At 41.2% G+C, this 19469-nt stretch overlaps 2 protein-coding genes across 2 annotated transcripts in view; one reads left to right on the top strand and one right to left on the bottom strand.

The window, feature by feature from the left end:
• Positions 1-3608: 3608 nt before the first annotated feature.
• Positions 3609-9472, bottom strand: LOC140225496 (fatty acid synthase-like). Its single transcript, XM_072304602.1, has 4 exons — positions 9255-9472; positions 8539-8728; positions 5013-5242; positions 3609-3917 (listed from the first exon to the last, which is right to left on the bottom strand). The coding sequence occupies exons 1-4, from the start codon at positions 9438-9440 to the stop codon at positions 3609-3611; spliced, it is 915 nt and encodes a 304-aa protein (XP_072160703.1). The 5' UTR covers positions 9441-9472.
• A 493-nt stretch (positions 9473-9965) lies between these two features.
• Positions 9966-19469, top strand: part of LOC109030382 (succinyl-CoA:acetate/propanoyl-CoA:succinate CoA transferase) — a 103454-nt gene continuing 93950 nt past the window's right edge. Inside the window, exon 1 of the mRNA XM_072304601.1 lies at positions 9966-9976. The gene's annotated coding sequence lies outside the window, so the exon portion shown is untranslated. The remainder of the gene's footprint in view (positions 9977-19469) is intronic.

Genomic DNA, 19469 nt, shown 5'->3' with positions numbered 1-19469 from the left:
CCAAGGAAGAGCGCCGTATGAACATTCGAGAGTTGCCAATTTTCCCTTGATAAAACCTGTTTTTTGACTAAATTCATGCCTTTTTTCCTTGAAATTTTTAGGTATTTTCGATTATATTTTGTACACAATTACCTGAAAATTTGAGAAAATAATATTCACAATTTCTCAGTAATTTCGGTTTTTATCGAAGGAAACTTGGCAACGCCTGAAGGTTCATACGACGTTTTTCTTTAGCACGGCAGTATACGAAGCGATAAAAAATTATACAGCCGGACTATAGTTCCTATCGCTAGGTTCTCCAGTTTTTCGCCTGGCTGTAGCTTTCTCGCCATCGGCTTTAAAAGTCTGTAAGAAATTGTATAGCCGGTTATAGAAGCCGTAAGAAATCTTACAACCGGCTGTAGGTCTACAGTAGTTTGGAGCGTAGATCCTACTGCCAATGTTTACCAGGGTTCTGATCCCTGGTAAAAATTGGTGATAAGAGCTGCGTTTCAAAATACCATAGGAGTTCTTATAGCCGACTGAAGAGGGCGATAGAATATCATATAGCTGGCTGTAGAAAGTGGAGAAAATCATACGGCCGGGCTGCACGAAGCGATAAAAAATTATACAGCCGGGCTATAGTTCCTATCGCCGGGCATTACACTTTATCGCCATCGGCTATAAAAGGCTATAAGAAAGTGTGTAGAAATTCATGTGCTTTGGAAATCCTTAAGTTTGTACGGAATCACCACAAAACGCACATTATATTTTCCTTTACTACATATTTTTTTTCATCAATTAAAATGAGAATAATCCATACAGAGTGTGTAAACATTTCAAAGTCATGAGCTGAAAAACGCTGACTCCGCGAGATTAAATATTAGAGCTTAACACACAAAGCGGAGCGGCGGCGCACTGGCGCCTACAAACCTAACAGGGATACTTCACGCATTGCGCAATGCGTGAAGTATCCCTGTTAGGTTTGTAGGCGCCAATGCGCGTTCAGCGCTGGCTGCCCGCCCGCCGCGCCGCGCCACAGCGTACGGCGGCGCTTGAAGCAACTATTTCACATCAGAGGTATTGCACAGTATCATACGAAATTTAAGGCGCTTCAACATATTAGGAATGGCAGGCATCCTTCAAAAGTGCGGAATTTTCCTCGCAAATTAAATCAAGATACTGCGGCCCAAAAAGAGAGCGGTAATCCAAAAACTCACTAATTCCTAGCATCCGTAATTATATAGTAACGTTTAGCATACACTTTATCGCCAGGCTGTTGCTTCATCGCCATCGGCTATAAAAGGCTATAAGAAATTGTGTTGCCGGCTATAGAAGCTATTGGAAATCTTACAGCCGGCTGTAGGTCTATGTTATTTTGGAACAGAGATTCTACTGCCAATTTTTACAAGGTACTGCAACGTTGCAAATCTTCGCTCATGTTTCATCATTTCGAAGGATAACCAGCCAAAATTTTGTCTTGAAATCTAAAATAATTTTTTCATCTTTTGCAAGAAAAATTCACAGAGTTTTCCCACGGACAGTTCAAAAACAAATAGGCACATAACCAGAGTAATTCTATCCCAAATAAGTTCAAAAAGGGACAGAAAGGATTTCTTAAGCTCTCACCTCAGGGACGCCGTATGTCTCTGAATGGTCCCATGTGACGAAAGGTCGAAGGCTAGGCGTTTCTGAGGGCACTGGGTACTGAACTGGCGGATATAGCGCTGATACGTTCGGTTCGTAGCCAAGAAGGTACATCCTGGAAAGGAAGTCAGATTATTTAGATATGACAGATGATAGATTGCGAGAAAAAGTCCGAGAGGTTGCAGTAAATTGAAATTATAAGGTACAATTATTGGTACTGTATCGGAGTGTTGCGTGTGTTGTGTATTCATTGATTAAACGGGCTCCTTTCATTGAAATTGACAACAGTAAAATTTAAAGTAAGTTGCAATGTTGTTTAATGTTGCAAATTTTGTACCTTTCTCACACTTTAAAACACATGTTTTTAATCCTTCAAAATCGGCGTTCATTGATCAGATTCATAAAATGCAATAGAGTCGCAAAGCACTGGAGCGAAGATGGAGTTAATCCTAGAGCGATGCATTTGTTGCCTTTTGTTCGCCGGAAAGTGCGGGGAACGTTTAAGAACCATACGGCATTTTTTAACACCGCGGCTTATGGAAAAATCGTGAGCCTCGAGCAAGTGGTTTTTGGGGATTTGTTGGTTTTAATCTATAATTATTTCATCGAATTTTGGCAAATTATGTTGGTCTGAGTAATAACAAATTCAAAAATGTACAAAACTCCTAGTTTTTACAAAATTTTGATGTCTAAATTTTTTGAGCGAAGTCCGGAGCTGGGAACCCGCACATACGGCATCGCCAATCGCCGCACACTCGTCTCAGGAGTGCTGTATGAAAAAGCCTCAAAAAGTGACTTCATCGGGGTCCCAGTGCATTGCGGATCTGTTATGTACTTCCAACCAAATGGACCGCGTTTAGCATAAAGAAACCAAACCACATCAGAATTTGCCAAAAACTGGTCAATTTAATTTTTTACAAGAGAACATTTGTGCGGATTCCTTTGCTTTCAAGGAATTTGCATCGTATGCAGAAAATCCACTGAAATTTGCACCAAAAAAAATCCGCGCAACCATTTTCATGTAAAAAATTATATTGCCTAGTTTTTGGAAAGAACCGATGTGGTTTGGTTCCTTTCTGCTTAACGCGGACCAAATGGACGTATTTCTACCAAACAGACCCATGTGGAGGTGAGAAATATGGAGTGTGCTCGTTAGTTCTCTTTGCGTAAGAGTGAATGAGAATAATAAAGCGCCAGTGACGTCAGCGGCAACGAACGATACGCGTTACGACGACGAGCTCGTCGACGGTGCGCTTTAACTCATGAGCCCTGTCCACAGCGCTCTCTTTCCATGCCCGCGGCTCATATATCCCGCATTCAGTTGGCACATAGGTCTGTTTGATAGAATGTAAAATCCCGCATTTCCAATTCTTCAAAAGGAATCACGCCCACTTTTACATTGCTTCTTATGCAGCTTCTAGAGCACACCCCATATCTCTCACCTGCACATAGGTCTGTTTGGTAGAAATACGTTCAAATGGACGTATTTCTACCGAACAGACCTATGTGGAGGTGAGAAATATGGGGTGTGCTCGTAGAAGCTGCATAAGAAGCAATGTAAAAGTGGGTGTGGTTCCTTTTGAAGAATTGGAAAAGCGGGATATTGCATTCTATCAAACAGACCTATGTGCAACTGAGTGCGGAACTCATGAGCCGCGGGCATGGCAAGAGAGCGTTGTGAACAGGGCTCATGAGTTAAAGCGCCCCGACGACCATCTCCCCGTAGCGCTCCCCGTTGATCATTGCCGCTGACGTCACTGGCGCACAATTATTCTCATTCACTCTTACGCAAAGAAAACTAACGAGCACACCCCAAATTTCTCACCTCCACATAGGTCTGTTTGGTAGAAATACGTTCAAATAATGTACAGATATGGTAATTTTATGATATTAATTCATGCAATTTCATTGCATGAAATAGCACAAGTATTTCAATATTTCTGTCACACTGTGCTAATTGGGCAGTCATGGCGAATTGTCACTCACTCTCCAATGGCATCCAAGAGGAATTCCACCCCGTCCGAGCTGGCCCTATTAGTGAGTGTAACGTTGGTAACGCTGCTACGGAAGGCTCGTTTGAGTATGGCCTGGAGTAAGCCGTGCGGCGCAATTTCGATGACCACCGCGTTCGATGGGACGTACTTGAGCACCTCCTCCAATAAAACGGGGCTCAATAAATTGTTGGTATGGTACTCGGGGGAACTGTAAGCCGCCAGCTCTGAGTTCCAATTCTCCTTCGGCACTGACGTCGTGATCCATTTCTTGGATCTCTTCGTTTTCCCGGGGAGCACCTGAAAAAATGGAGACCCAGCTTGGTTATCATCGAGATTCAAAGACAAGGCGATATCCTTTATTGGTGTTTTGCACTGAAAAAAAAAAAAACTCCGGCCGTGGGAGCCGCAATCACGGGCTATATAGACATACCGTCCGTTCCGGGCTCGGCAAAATTCCGGCAGCTGGAGCTGTAGCTTCGGCCTCTGAACCCGGAGCAATCGAAGCTACGCCTCCAGCAGCCGAAATTTTCGGCCTTTGAGCCCGGAACGGACGATATAACCCGTAATTGCGGCTCCCACGGCCGGATTTTTTTTTTCAGTGTGGGAATTGAGGAGGCTTTTATTTCGGAACTTTAATTTCTGACATACTTAGTGAGTTTTATAACAACTTTTTGAGCATTTTATTCACAAAGAATCCAAAGTTTGGTAAACTTGCTTGGCCCGTCAAGTCACCCGAAACTCATCAGCCATCTAGTTGGGAGGTCGACAGCCAACCCTAGTGGGATGACTGCTGTTGCCTCATTAAAATTGACCATAAGGAAATGTTGAGTCCGGGAGAGTAATTATTACTTGTTTCCTAGAAAGTTGTCTCCAAACGATTGAAACGGAAAGTTCTCAAAACAAATTTTTCTTTGAGTGCTTTTCGGGAATTTTTAAACAATCCCGGAAGCTCATTTCTAAATATTCCCCTCTCAACCCCCCAGAAACAACAAGAAAAACTTGATGGGACTATAGACAGTTTATTTTAGAGGTCCCGTAGTCTGTTTTCCCCATTGAAGCAAAGTAATTAGGAGAGGCAAAGTTAAGTTCCGAGATCAACAGCATTCTCCGCCTAATGAGGCTTGATGAACGACTTGATGAGCGTGTGATTTGCTTAACGATGACTGATACATTTAGGGGTAGACACTTCGTGGGGAGAGTTTTTGCAAATTAGGTTTGGTTGGTTTGCTAGGAAAAAAGAATTTTTTTTTTTCGACTCCATAGTCAGCGGTTGCTTTGTTTGGTCTCTAAAATATATTGCCTCTGAAATTTTTTTCAGAGGACAAAATCAGAAACCAACCAGCACGATCTCTTTCATGCTTATTTTTAAGGGTATTATAGAATTTGACTCACTTCTTTCAGATACTTCATTAGGATAGGCGCGGCGGGCTGTATATATCGAGAATGGTAGGCTATGTTCCCAACGTTGACACTTTTGGCAAAAACTCCCTTGGACTTAAGCTCAATCACGAATTTATCAACGTCTGCTGTAGGTCCTGATATTGTGCAACTTGAGTCGGAATTGTGGCATGCGACATCAATGGTTTCCGGAAGTTGACTGATGATCTCACTATGACTCATACCTGTTCGAAAAGACAGAAAATCGACGATAACGTCTTTTAGTAAGTAAGTGATGCAAGGAAAAATATTTCTCACGTATCAAATAGCCGAGAGGCTGAATTTTTCATTAGCAATTTTTTTTTTAAAATTGCAGCTGAATGCTCATTACTTTTCTGATTTCAATTTCCCGAGCAAGCAGGAGGATCATTAAACATATTTCCCGGAATATGTCCTTGCTCTTAGTACGTTAAAGCATATCGATGGTAAAACTGCAAAAATGCGAATCTCGTTTGCGGTGTTTCAAAATCTCCGCTCCCATTTTATTTCATAGCACTGGTAAAAAAAACCTCTTGGTTCAAGAGAGCAGTTTCTTGTTGCCGGATTTAAGAGTCTGGACTCTTGTTTCAATGAAAAATCCGCTTGAAACAAGAGTTCAAGACTCTTAAATCCGGCGACAAGAAACTGCATTCTTAAGTCAATGCAATGCGGCATTGGTCCAAGAGGTTTTTTTTACCAGTGAAAAGAAGAGAGATCTAACGCTGTTGCCTCTAAATTTCACAGAATATTCTCACGCATGGAAAGAAAAACAGGGAGGTTTTAAAGGATTGAAAGTGCTCTACCATTGGATCCATGCAGTAAAACCCGTCGTTGTCGGGCCGCGTGATGCCAGCGAAAAACGCGCACCGGCGCTTACAAACCTACTGGGATACTTCATGCATTGCACAATGCGTGAGGTGTCCCTGTAGGTTTTTAGGTGCCAATGCGAGTTGTGCACGCTGCGCTGGCCGGCCTTGCGCCGCGGGCCTCGCGCAAAGTGGCGAGTGCTTGACTGCCCGGACAAGCAAAACGCCTTCACTACCGTGCGTATGCAACACGGACAGCCATTGAGTCCGAATAGTTGCATCCAGGCGTTGTAAAGAAATTCGCTCAGTATCCGTCGCATGCGGCACTGACTGTAAGCTGTAATTGTTTCTAAAACACCTCAACTTAATTCCACGGTTGCCTATCATGCCAATAAAATAAAGTATTACTAATTTTCATCGCATTATCGCCAATTTTCCGAATAATACTTTGATTGTTTCAATATTTAACTACGTCGCTGTCCTTAAAAGTGGACTGCGGCCCCTGTCTTCTCTGATCTAAGAGTGACGAATGCGGAAAAGTCGTTTCATGGTCATTTCAGGAAACATTTGAGTGCGCATGTCAACATATGTGTAAGTCCATGTCAGAAATGTAAATCGGCCTACAGTTCATTCAGAACCCAGTGCGGCAGGACTCAACGTTTGTAAAAAATATCGACGGTGTAAGTCGGCAATCACATAACTCGGTCGCAGACTTCGTGTCATACTTTATTTTTTAAACGAAAAACTCCTCAACGGCAATTCTTTTAAACTGCCGTGAATTTGCCTCTCTGTACGAAAAAAATTTTGCAAAAACTTCAAGGAATGATGTCAATTTGTTCTCCTTGAAAAAAATAACAAAGAGGCGGAGATTTTCAGACACCGCAAACGAGTAATGTGATTGCCGAATTACACCGTCGATGTGTCTTATGTCACTGATTGCTTCAGAATCGTCGAACCGGAGTACCGGTGAACTGAATTCATGAAAAAAACGAATGGATGATCTAGTATTTAAAAGTGACCGGCCTAAAGATCTCAAATGAAATCCTAGGTGAGGCGATGACGAAAATCCAGCAAATTCTTCTTCGCAAGTTTTCGTTTACTTAGGTATTTATGTTTTCTTTCAAACAACCCTCACAAACATATTCCCTAAAATTGCGTACATCCAAGCTTGTTGAGGAATCAAAAACTCAAATCTGATCAAATTTGGCAAATCCTCAGGCGCATCGCCACACCCGAAAAAAAATTTCCTGAGAATCCGCCTGATAAAAATCCAGATCTCACTAGTACAATAAATCGCCTCTTTCTCTAAATAGATTTCAGGAAGTCCCCAGCATTGCAAAGCAAGATCTCATTTTTGCAGTTTCACCATCAATATGGATTTGAGAAACTGAATACCTACAGTATCTCGATTGACGTGTTTCAAAATGTATGACGTTTGTCTTTATTTCTGATATCAAAAGAAAACGTAGTGATATCCCTGGTAAAAATTGGCAGTAGAATGTGTGTTCCAAAATACTATAGACTCAAAGCCGGCTGTAAGATTTCCAATAGCTTCCGTAGCCGGCTGTACAATTTCTTATAGCATTTTATAGCCGATGGCGATTAAGCAACAGCCAGACGATAAAGTTTATGCTAAACGTTACTAAATACGGATACTAGGACTTAGTTAGTTTTTGGACTACCGCTCTCTTTTTGTGCCGTAGTATCTTGATTTATTTTGCGAGGAAAGCTCCGTACATTTGAAGGATGACTGTCATTCTTAATATGTTGGAGCGCCTTCAATTTCTCATGATACTGTGTAATACCTCTGGTGTGAAATAGTTGCTTCAGACGCCGCGGCACGCTGCGGCGCGGCGGGCGGGCAGAGAGCTCGAAACGCGCATTGGCGCCTACAAACCTAACAGGGATACTTCACGCATTGCGCAATGCGTGAAGTATCCCTGTTAGGTTTGTAGGCGCCAGTGCGTCGCCGCTCCGCTTGGTGTTAGGCTCTAATATTTAATCTCGCGGAGTCAGCGTTTTTCAACTCATGATTTTGAAATGTTTGCTCACTCTGTATGGACTATTCTCATTTTAATGGATGAAAAAAATATGTTTTAAAGGAAAATATAATGTGTGTTCTGTAAATATTAAGGTAGTTCCGTATCAAACTTAATGATTTCCAAAGCACACGCATTTCTACACAATTTCTTTTAGGCTTTTATAGCTAATGGCGATAAAGGGTAAAGCCCGACAATAGGAACTATAGCCCGACTGTATACTTTTTTATAGCTTCGCATAGCCCGGCTATATAATTCGCTCCGCTTTCTACAGCCAGCTTTATGATTTTCAATAGCCTTCTTTAGTCGGCTATAAGAACGCCTATGGTATTTTGAAACGCAGCTCCTATCGCCAATTTTTACCAGGGATTTGCACTTATATTAAGCAAAGAAAATTTTATTTATGCCATAGACAATTCTGCCGTGATAGCGAAGAGAGTATTAAGTGTATTCTGTATGAACCCTGATTAGCACGTGCTTTTATGTGTCTCGAGGTTCATCCCAGCATGCACTTACTGCCCTCTTCGCTATCGCGGCAAAATTTGTCCGTAGATCTTCTTTTACTCCCAATTCATTTTTTTTTTCCAAAATTAAAATTGATACGTTTCTCCTAGTCTCGGTCCATTTGTTTAAAAAAGATCTTAGGAGCAGAGGTACCTATGGCAGCCATCATTCCTTTGACCAGTTTCGCCTCCAGTGAAGCTTTCCCTCTAGCGAAAGAAGCTAAAATCGTCTGCTCAAGGGTCATACAGTTATCCGCGTAAGCACAACCAAGCTCTCCTAAAGAATGGCCGAGGAGTCCATCAGGTTCAATCTCCAAAGCTCGCAGTATCTCTACTAATCCCAACTGAAAGCAGAAGGATAACTTTGAATGAAGATAAAAAAACTTGCGTTTGCGATTTTACATGCTAAACAGTGGCGTGGCGTGCATTGCTATATGTCGATTGATCTGTCATTTAAACCTATGGAAAAGGATCCATAAACATTATATTTGCAAAAACACCTTATAATCGATTCTCTACCATACCAACAAATGGGGAAATATTGAATATCAATAATCGATCATTCATGTCTCTCCATTGATGCTAAGAGGCTGCTTAACCTACGGCTTCAAGTTTTCCCGCAAAAAGGGCACAAAATCTAGTCTACGACTATTCTACCGTGCTAAGAGAAAACGCCGTACGAACATTTGAATGTTGTCAAATCTCCCCAGACAAATGTTCTATTTTTGAGGCAAATGATGAATAATTTTACTTTAAATTTTCAAATTCTTTAGATCGAAACGTAAACTACTTTTTTATTTAAAAAATACCAGATATGTGAGCGTGTGATACGTAGTGGGCTTAGTGAACGTTTTCCGTATAATAACTAACCTGAATGGCGGTGATACCAACGAAAGAGTTCAGAATATTATCGAAAATACTGTTATCATCGGTGGTTATAATGTGCTTGATGTCCACTCCGTGCGGTTTCAACACTCTCTCGCATCTGTCGATGGCATCCCGGAAAATTGAGAAGTGCATTAGTTGAGAGCCCATCTGGTTCCACTGAGAGCCCATTCCTGAGAACACCCACCAGATGGGCCGTTTACCACCGTCTACCCTCTGAAATCAACACAAGGGGTTAAAATTACTGACGTGGTAGCCATTATCTCAGCGACGTCTTTGAATTCCTTGTTTCGTGTCCATGAATAATAAACGTCTCTCTTTGAAAATGAATTCAAATGCTTCAAATTTCCTAAGGAACAGACCGCATCGGAAAAAAGATCGAAAAGGATCGGTTGAAAAGTTGCCTCAGAGGCTGTGCGAGATTTCTCAAAAAGTGCCGCATGGGATCTTAAAAGTTCACCATGAGAAACCCCTGCGGGGTGCTCTTGTCCAAAGTTTAGGGGGCAAATCGTCCCTTAGCCCCCCTTCCCTTGGCCAGTTTGTCCCTGAAAATAGCATCGGTCGACGAGTTTTATTTTTAAGATTTGCTGATCAAAGATCCATGTGACCTCAACTTCGGGTCCCACGCACGACGTTTCTCTATCCGTGTCTTAGACGAATACTGCCGTGCTAAGGAAAAACGCCGCATGAACATTCGAAAGTTACCATATTTTCCCGGATAAGACACGTGTCTTCGAGAAAATTTATTCATATTTTACCTTGAAAATTTTCAGATGTTTAAGATCAAATTGCATAAAAAAATCGTCTGAAATTTTTGCGGAGAAATATTCAAAATTTTCTCGGTAAACTCGACTTTTGTTAAAGGAAATCTGACAATGTCTAAAAGCTCATAGGGCGTTTTTCCTTTAGCACGACAGAATAGGTCCGTTGCATCATCTCTCCGATATTCACCTTAGTTTTTTGCGAGTCCTTAGAGCCGTCCAAAGACACGAATCGGTATCCTCTATACAAGTGGTTTTTCACCTCCAGTCGGAACACACCGTTCAATAGGTCTCCGAACTCCGGGCTAATGTCCATCGTTTGCGTGTGCTGCAATATCTGCTCGATCCCTTTCTCGGTACGAGAAGATAGGAGCAAAAGTTGTGGTAAGGTAGCGGATCTCGTGGTTGCTGGGCCTCCCCTGAAATAACCATCGAAGTGTTAAGATTCACAAGCCTTCTAATAACAGAACCTGTTTTGATGCTTGATTCTTATAAATTAGCCAAAAATAATAAGATCTGTCCAAACCGCAAGTTCCTACGTTCAATATTAACCGAGATATTATCCCTTGAAAATTCGGATTTTTGACGTCATGCACCGCGGCAGTGACACCTGTGGTTTCTTCTACATTGCCTTCATCTAAGTTTCACATTGAGTAACCAGTGTGTCACTGACTGATGAAAGCAAGGTGGAAGAAACCACAGGTGTCACTACCGCGGTGGATGACGTCAAAAACCCGACTGCTCAAAGGGCGATATCTCGGTTAATATGGAACGTAGAAACTTGCGGTTTGGACAAATCTCATTATTTTTAGCTAATCTACGAGAATCAAGCATCAAAACACAATTATGTGACCAGCGCAACTGGCCCATACCTGAAAATGGAGGGTTACCGAATCTAGAATGGACCTGTTGCAAACTTCAGCCGGGGCAAAAGGAAGAGTTGTTTCCTATAATAAATAGCTCAAAAATCACGATGAGGTCATTGGGTTTTTCTGAAATACTCTCCTAACTTCACAATCTGCCTAAAAAAGTGCGCCCTTCTAAGCTTTCCGCTTCAAAAGCGATATACTACGGCATAGGTGAACTTGTTTTTGCACCGCTAATGACACCCTTCGAATCGTCTCCGTGAGATTTAGAATAATTGTTTGGCTTGGACAGGCGCATCCAGGGCCGGATTAAGGGGGTGGCCACATGGCGGAAAAATGTAGGGGGTGGCAAATTTTGCAATCTTTTTGAATGTAGGTATCAAAAAAAGAGAGAAAAAAATCGGATTCAGAAAATAAATTTCAAATGAGAAAAGGCGACAAAATCTCTTATTTCCTAAGAGTAAAAGTATAGTCATTTCTAATCGTGTGGTCTTTCGCTGATACAAGAGACAACACCTTTAATTATTCGAGTTAAGAGAAAAACCAAACACGCAATTTGACCTGGAGCGCAGCGGCGCAGAGAGCAATGATGACGAGAAGTGAGATGAAAAGGAGAAGCCCTCTGCCTCGCGGCGGTCGGCATGAAGCGCATAGCGCCTACAAGACTGCATGAATACTTCATGCGTTGCGCCAAACACAGTGCGGTCGGCGCGACGGCGGAAGTTAAAATTATTAATCACATTTATGTTTGTTCTTTCATAATTTTTTCGTTCGTTTCTATAAATGGAAGGCCTTTTCCAAACAGGGATAGGTTTACGGAACTTAACTTTTGCGCAAAGTTCCGTGAACTTTTGTTAGTGTTGACAGGGCTTTAACAAAAAATGTGCCCAACACAAGTAAACGCGTCTCAGTGAGAAAGGGGCGGAAAAATACAGGCGGCTCATGGGCGGCAAGTAGGTAAATCCGGCCCTGGGCGCATCATCGTAATCTTCCCAAATTTTATGGATGAAAAAGCTCAATCCAACATTTTAAAGCCGCTCAAGATGTTCCTCATTTAAAGGAGCATTTAATTTTGAAATGATTTCGCAGCAGGCATGCCGAAACAATGTGATGATTTTTATAACTTGTTCTTCTCTGTGCGTTTTTTGATTTTTTTAAGAATTTTTTCCCCAGAAATATGAACGATGCATTGATTTTAGAGGTGCGGTCACTTACCGTTGTCCTTTTTTCAGAAGCAAATGTCCAAACTGACCAGCCAACCCAACAGCGTTGACGGCAACAAATTCACCATTTAACGGCGTTGTTTCTGATACCACCTGCAAAGGAGAGGCATATCAAATGTCAATACAATTGATACAGTGTCTCTCATAGAATATATATAGTTAAATAATTTAAGTGAGCTTAGGTCGATTTGGATCCATTTTACAGTAAAACGCCACGCTTGAAATCTTATAACTTTGAAATATTTAGGCTTTTTTTAAAATCAATCATGCTTTACACACATACTCCCAACGATTTTTAAAGTTCTGAAAATTTTGTGATTTAAATCGGCTCGAAATACTTCATACACAAATTCGATCAAAATGACCTTGTGGTTACTAACATCGACGGTGTAAGTCGGCAATCACATAACTCGTTTGTGGTGTCCGAAAATCTTCGCCTCTATGTTATTATTTTAAAGGAGAACAAACTGACATCATTCCTTAAAGTTTTTGCAGAATTTTCTTCGCTCAGAGAAGAACAATCACGGCAATTTTAAAGAATTGCCGTTGAGTAGTTTCCCGTTTAAAAAATGAAGTATGACAGGAAGTCTGCGACGTCGCAAACCGAGTTATGTGATTGCCGACTTACACCGTCGATAAGTATTCGAGCTGCCTCACTGTGCAATTCGTCGCCTACCTAACATGATGGCGTAACCGCACTCTGCAATGAACCCTGTCTACCATACAAGTCAATGCTTTTTCGGGCTCACCTCAATGTGTGGTTACGCTCTTATGTCAACCAAGCGACGATGTGATTGCCGACTTACACCGTCGATATGCATACTCACTCTATACGAGCAGTTTTACTTTTTACCGACATATTCAGCTCTCAACTTACTTTGATGCCTCTAGTTGCCAGCTGCGGGAGCGGGGAGTTAATGTTGATGTTCGGTGGGATTTTTGATCTACTGAGGGCAATAAGGGCTTTAACGGTACTGATGGCGCATGCGGCTGAGTCAGCATGACCCACGTTAGATTTTACCGACCCGATCAGCAAGGGCTCCTTCCGGTTGCGACAAAAAACATCAGCTATAATGTCAACCTCCTTTAAATCGAGGTCCTGCAAAACATCAAAATATCCACATCCAAATTATATATTTCCATATAATTTTAAATCGCCATCATTAGAGTGCAATATTTCTGAAAAGTTGATGACGGTGTCAACCATTTACACATTTCCAGAGAGACATACGGCGAGGGTGTCAATGAGGTGTAAAGTAGATCTCTCTAAAAACTATACCTGTGACTTGAATCGTAATGCAAGTTTCAGAATTTCAGTTCACTTATTATTTTCTTAAATATAAGACCACTCCAAATCATGGGCGGGTTTAAGGGGGGGGGCGTAGGAAGCGTAAGCTCCCCACCGTTTGCCCGAAAAAAAGAAGAAAGAAAAAGGAAAGAAGGAAAAACGGAAGAAAGAAAGAAGGTATAACGCTTATATTTGGTAATGAATCATGACAACCCTGGTAAAAATTGGCGATAGGAGCTGCGTTTCAAAATACCATAGGAGTTCTTATAGCCGACTAAAAATGGCTATTGAAAATCATATAGCTGACTGTAGAAAGCGGAGCAAACCATATAGCCGGGCTATGCGAAGCTATAAAAAAGTATACAGTTGGGCTATAGTTCCTTTCGCCGGGCTTTACATTTTATCGCCATTGGCTATAAGAGGCTATAAGAAATTGTGTAGAAATTCGTGTGCTTTGGAAATCATTAAGTTTGATACGGAACTACCTTAATATTTACAGAACACACATTATATTTTCCTTTAAAACATATTTTTTTTTTATCAATTAAAATGAGAATAGTCCATACAGAAAGAGCAAACATTTCAAAATCATGAGTTGAAAAAAGCTGACTCCGGGAGATGAAATATTAGAGCTTAACACAAAGCGGAGCGGCGACGCACTGGCGCCTACAAACCTAACAGGGATACTTCACGCATTGCGCAACGCGTGAAGTATCCCTGTTAGGTTTGTAGGCGCCAATGCGCGTTTCGCGCTGGCTGCCCGCCTGCCGCACCGCAGCAGCGTGCCACGGCGCTTATGAAGCAACTATTTCACACCAGAGGTATTGCACAGTATCATACGAAACTGAAGGCGCTCTAATATAATAGGAATGGCAGGCATCCATCAAAAGTGCAGAGCTTTCCTCGCAAAATAAATCAAGATACTACGGACTACGGCACAAAAAGAGAGCGGCAGTCCAAAAACTAACCAAGTCCTAGTATCCGTAGTTATAGTAACGTTTAGCATAAACTTTATCGTCTGGCTGTTGCTTAATCGCCATCGGCTATAAAGGGCTATAAGAAATTGTACAGCCGGCTACGGAAGCTATTGGAAATCTTACAGCCGGCTTTAGGTCTATAGAATTTTGGAACACACATTCTACTGCCAATTTTTACCAGGGAAATTGACTCGTACTGCATATGAGATGCTTCAAAATTTTGAAATTTTCGAAGTGAAGCCCTACGGTGCCTCTCCACCCTTCCCCGTTCGAAATGTCTGGATCCGCCTATGACGCAAATAGCCCTTCAAAGTTCCTATAAATGTTTTTGAATTGGCGAGGTATAATCGCAAAAAATTATAATATAAACTGTTGGTTATAGTTTCCATTTTAAAAAAAGTAAAAACAAGAACAGGGATTTGCAACGTCGCGATGAGAAATACGCATATTTCGACTCTAAACCCTACTGCCGTGCTAGGGAAGAACGTCGAATGAGCCTTTAGACGTTGACATGTTTCTTTCTAGAAAAATCGAATTTACTGGAAAAATTGCGAATATTTTTCCTTTATATTTTCAGTCAATTTTGTTCACGGTTTAATCTAAGATATCTGAAAATTTCAAGGAAAAATATGCATAACTTTCCTCAAAAATACATGTTTAATTCGGAGAAATTCGGCAACTCTCGAATGTTCATACGGCGTTCTTCCTAAGCACGGCAGCGTAGCAGAGGACACTCTCGTCCACGTAAGGATCGCTCCCAAAATATCAGTATGCGACCTTGAAAACAGCCGTGGCCGAATAATTATCGCGCACAAGCGAATCGGTTTCTGTTAGACGAGCGTAAGTTCAAAAATTTATGAGCCCGTATGTCCTACGTGATCAACGAAAGCTAGGGCTCGTGAGTTTTTGGACATAAGCCCGTCTGACAGAGACCGATTCATCAATCTTGCTAGACACAAGTCATCCTCAGCGCAGGCCAAATCTGACGTGTATGTAGTATGTCTTATGCACTACGACAGTCGAATCGCTACCTCCTCTCATTTCCCACTGATGTTTATTAAAATAAACGTATTTTAATGTAAAACTGTTGCCTGGTTACCAAAAATAACATAAATGAAATAGGATTGTTTGAAGATATGGTTTCAACTTTCCTGTTGTTTTCATATAAGCGCGGTAGAAAGATATTCGCGGAAGTCGTAGAAACCCGTGCTCGCTTCTGATTGGTGCTGGATGACATCATTCGGTTCGGCGCAAAAGCGGGGTGTTTAAAGTTTGTGGAAAAGTTGCGCTCTTTGAACTGCGTATTTCTCGCTTTTTGAGTCACTTCTCCGCGTTTTCAATGTACGCATCGTTTTTTACGCGTCGATTACCTCCAGGGAAAAAATGTATTCGCGAGTCAAAATTGGTAACGCTATCAATCTAATGAAAAATCGCTATGTTTGCCGAATTTCAAGTCTTAATTTTTCAGATTGAACATCAAGGATTGATACAATAATATACATGATTGGTGACTTACTTTGACCCCGCATCCATCGGCCTCTACGAAAGCGACTTGAGTTGGATCCGCGTTCCATTCCGAGTAGAGTTCGCGCAACATTTGCTTGGCCGGTCGTTCGTCGAAAGTGAGGATGTTTCCTGATTTTGTTCCGAGGAATCTGTGATCCGAACCGATGACCGTCGCGTAAACTCGCTTCGCGTCCGACGCCCTTTGCAGATAGAACGCAACGCAGCCCTCGCTTAAGGGATATCCGTGAGCTAGATTTTTGAGGACAACATTCGAATTTCAAAATTCAGTTTGAAAATCAGTTCAAATTTCAGTCTTGAATTGCATGTTTTCAGGAACGTCCATTTCCATGGAAAAAAATCCAGAGCACGAAACAATCTAAATTAGACTACATTTTGCGACTACGAACTGCAATTTCTGGCTCAGTTTAGGTAAAAACAACGTGTGCACCATTAGTTCCCCTATAGATGAAGGTTTTTTCACGGATGAGTTAGAAATTTTAGTTCTTAATTGCAAAATGTAGTCATATTGAGCCAAGAACTTTCGATGAATAAAAGAAAATGTATCCACCTTTTTCAGATATCAAAAATAGCCCTTAGCCAAAATTTAAAATTCATTGGTGCCTTAATAGCGTGATATGAATTTCTTAAACGTTGGAGTTGGGCTCTTCTCGAAAAAACCAATTTTTTTCCAATAGGTACCTTCCCAGTGTCGGACTAAGGAAAATAAACAAGTATATATTTGTCAGTGCATATAGAGTTTGACTGAAAACTCAGGGTGTCCCAGGGTTAATTGGACTGTATTTGGAAATCAGGAACTACAATTTTTGGCGCAGGTTAAAAACAACGAATGTACCATTGGTTTCCCATTTCAGGTAAGCGTTTTTAAGGATGAGCCAGCAATTGTATTCCCCAATTGCAGAACGTAGTCCGAGTGGTGGTGCAGAAGCACACTCAGTGGGTTAAACCGGGACCTTTTTACCCAATACAATTTTTCCCAAAGAGAGAGTAAAATTTTTCCAGTTAGAGCTTTGCCCGCCACTCCTTAAACTCTTTAAGTTTTTAAAGCTTTTTAAAGCTTGAGAGCGCTTTTAAGAGAAACCAATGTCTTTATCTGGTTTCTTGCAATATTTTACATAAGATAAGGTGCTTAAATTGCGAATTGCCGCAGGATACAATAGTTGTCAAGCGTTTGAAGACTTTTATTTCCTGCACTTATAAAACATTTCAAGAAACCTGAGACTTTTTCAAGAAACCCGGAACGAAATTTAGTTGCCGTTGAAAAAATCTTTTAGCGTAAAAATTCAGTTCCAGCGCGATGTTATGATACAAAAGCACTATAATGGACCACTAGACAAGATACGAATTTCAGCATTCTGATACACGATCCTCAATCAAAATTTCACGTAAAATACGATGCGAACAACAAAAATTACCGAAATCAACTCTTTACGAAGAGATTTAATGATTCTTGATGCGTGAATTCAAACCACCCGCTCATAAAAACTCAATGCTCTACGTGATTCACATCTTGCGCTAAACATTATCATGACAGTCTCTGCGATTTAAAAATGTGGCAACCTCAATCTTGACGCTTTGGCTCAGCTATGGCAAATTGCTGATCGTTTGAACAGCATATGCTGGGAAATGAACATTACTCGATTGAGAAGCTTGCTGAAACCATTGTAGTGCGCAATTTGACTCGTGTAGAGCTTTTAGATTCTTATGAGCGGGCAGTTAGATTTTCCCGAATCCAATGTGAAATAGAAACATTAATTTCTCTGTTAGGAGTTGGTTTCAGTAATTTTCGTTGCGCGAATCGTGTTTTACGTCAAATTTTGGTTCAGAAACATGTATCAGAATGCTTAAATTCGTACCTTGTCTAGTGGTCCAGTCCGTCCTATGATCATACAGCTGATACACGGCATTTGTGTATGACCGCAATTCGCCTCGAAATTCATAGTTACCTTGTTCATCAAAAGGGCAGCAGTTCCCGTCACTGGCCGCCAAACCCATTCCATCCAAAATGGCGAGGCTCCTCGGAGTCATGAGAACGTTGCCCACGGATACAATAGCGGCCTCTATCTTCCCTTCCTGTAACTCTGATTTTACACGGCGGAATAGATGGAACAAAAATCCGCGACCTCCTTCAGAGACAAAGCTAGGACCTGAAATTTATAATTGCAGGGTCGTGTTCATAGTCGTTCCTCGAACAGCTCTTTTCCTCAGGAAGGAGCAAAAAACTGTAAAAATTCGTTCTCGGTTTCGGAGTTTCAAAATCTCCGCTCATACTTACATAATAAAAGCCGCTCTGCGACACCCAGCCGCCAAAGTCCCCTATCCTCCCAAGGCCCTTCAGTGAGTTTCCACTCTCTAATTTCCTCTAACACCCCCTGTCGCCACTCTTTCACTGGGCGTTTCAGTTAGAAAAGCTAAAAATGAGAGAATTTTAGCGACTACACTTTTCATTGGCATTTGGTGCTTAGAGAATAAAAAATCTATCACAAGACCCGTTTCCTCAGATTTCTAAATTGACTTTTAAGGCGAGGGAACCAATCGATATCGATACAATCTCTCCTGTTTGATGTATCAAATACGATCTATTGGCCTCATTAAAAAAGGCATGCGTAAAACTCACGGTAGATGTCAACCACGGGGTATTCATAAGTTATGCGGTTATGAATCATAACCGCATCGAGAAGAAATATACCGGAAAGCACGGACACTACATATTTAAAAAATATACGATTTTTTTATACAAACTTTTATTTTGAATCTGTGAGCGATGTGTGATATCAATGTTTGATATATTATTCACTTAAAGTTCGCCTTCAATTTTGAGATATATGCAAGAAGCGTACCGCAGAGCACGAATAGTTATCTATTCGCAAACATGCGATTACCAAGAAGCAATGATCGCGATAAATAGCGATTTTATCGATGGCAATATATCGAGATATTATCCCATTAAAAATTGCAATATATGGCGATTAAATCGCTACTTATCGCAATTTTTGGTTCGATAAATTCTTGATCAATTTTCGTCGATAAAATCGAAATTAAATCTCCATTTATCGCGATTTTGACTTCGAAAATATCGCGATAAATTGTCGGGCGATAAAAGCGCAATTCTATCGGGATAAGATTGAGGATAATTGCTCAGATGTTGATGATTCTGGCGATTTCACCGTCGATAAAATTGCAATATATAGCGATTTTTCCGTTGAGAAATGCTACTTGGGTTATCTTGCCACGCGCTTGGATTATGAACCTGAAAAAGATGTGTAAAACTAATAGTAAATAAAAGTTCGCCTTCATTTTTGCCGCATAGGCAACAAACCTGCCGGAGAGGAAGAATAGTTATATATTCGAAAATCATGTCATTATCTCGCTAATTGCGACCTAACGAGTGAAACTGGTGCAGCTCATTCGTATGCTAAAGAAAACAGGTATAACCGATGAACTTACCGTTCAGGTTTAAGGCAAAAGAGACTCTGTTGGCCGTGAAAGTTCTTACTGTACCCAAAAGAACGTTCACTTTCTGCGTGTATGAGACGCAGCACTCCGACTCGCTGAAATCGT

Source organism: Bemisia tabaci, chromosome 9 (assembly GCF_918797505.1).
Source record: "Bemisia tabaci chromosome 9, PGI_BMITA_v3".
NCBI lineage: Eukaryota > Metazoa > Arthropoda > Insecta > Hemiptera > Aleyrodidae > Bemisia > Bemisia tabaci.
Note: the sequence above shows the minus strand (reverse complement) of the source record. Positions and strands in the feature narration are given on the sequence as shown.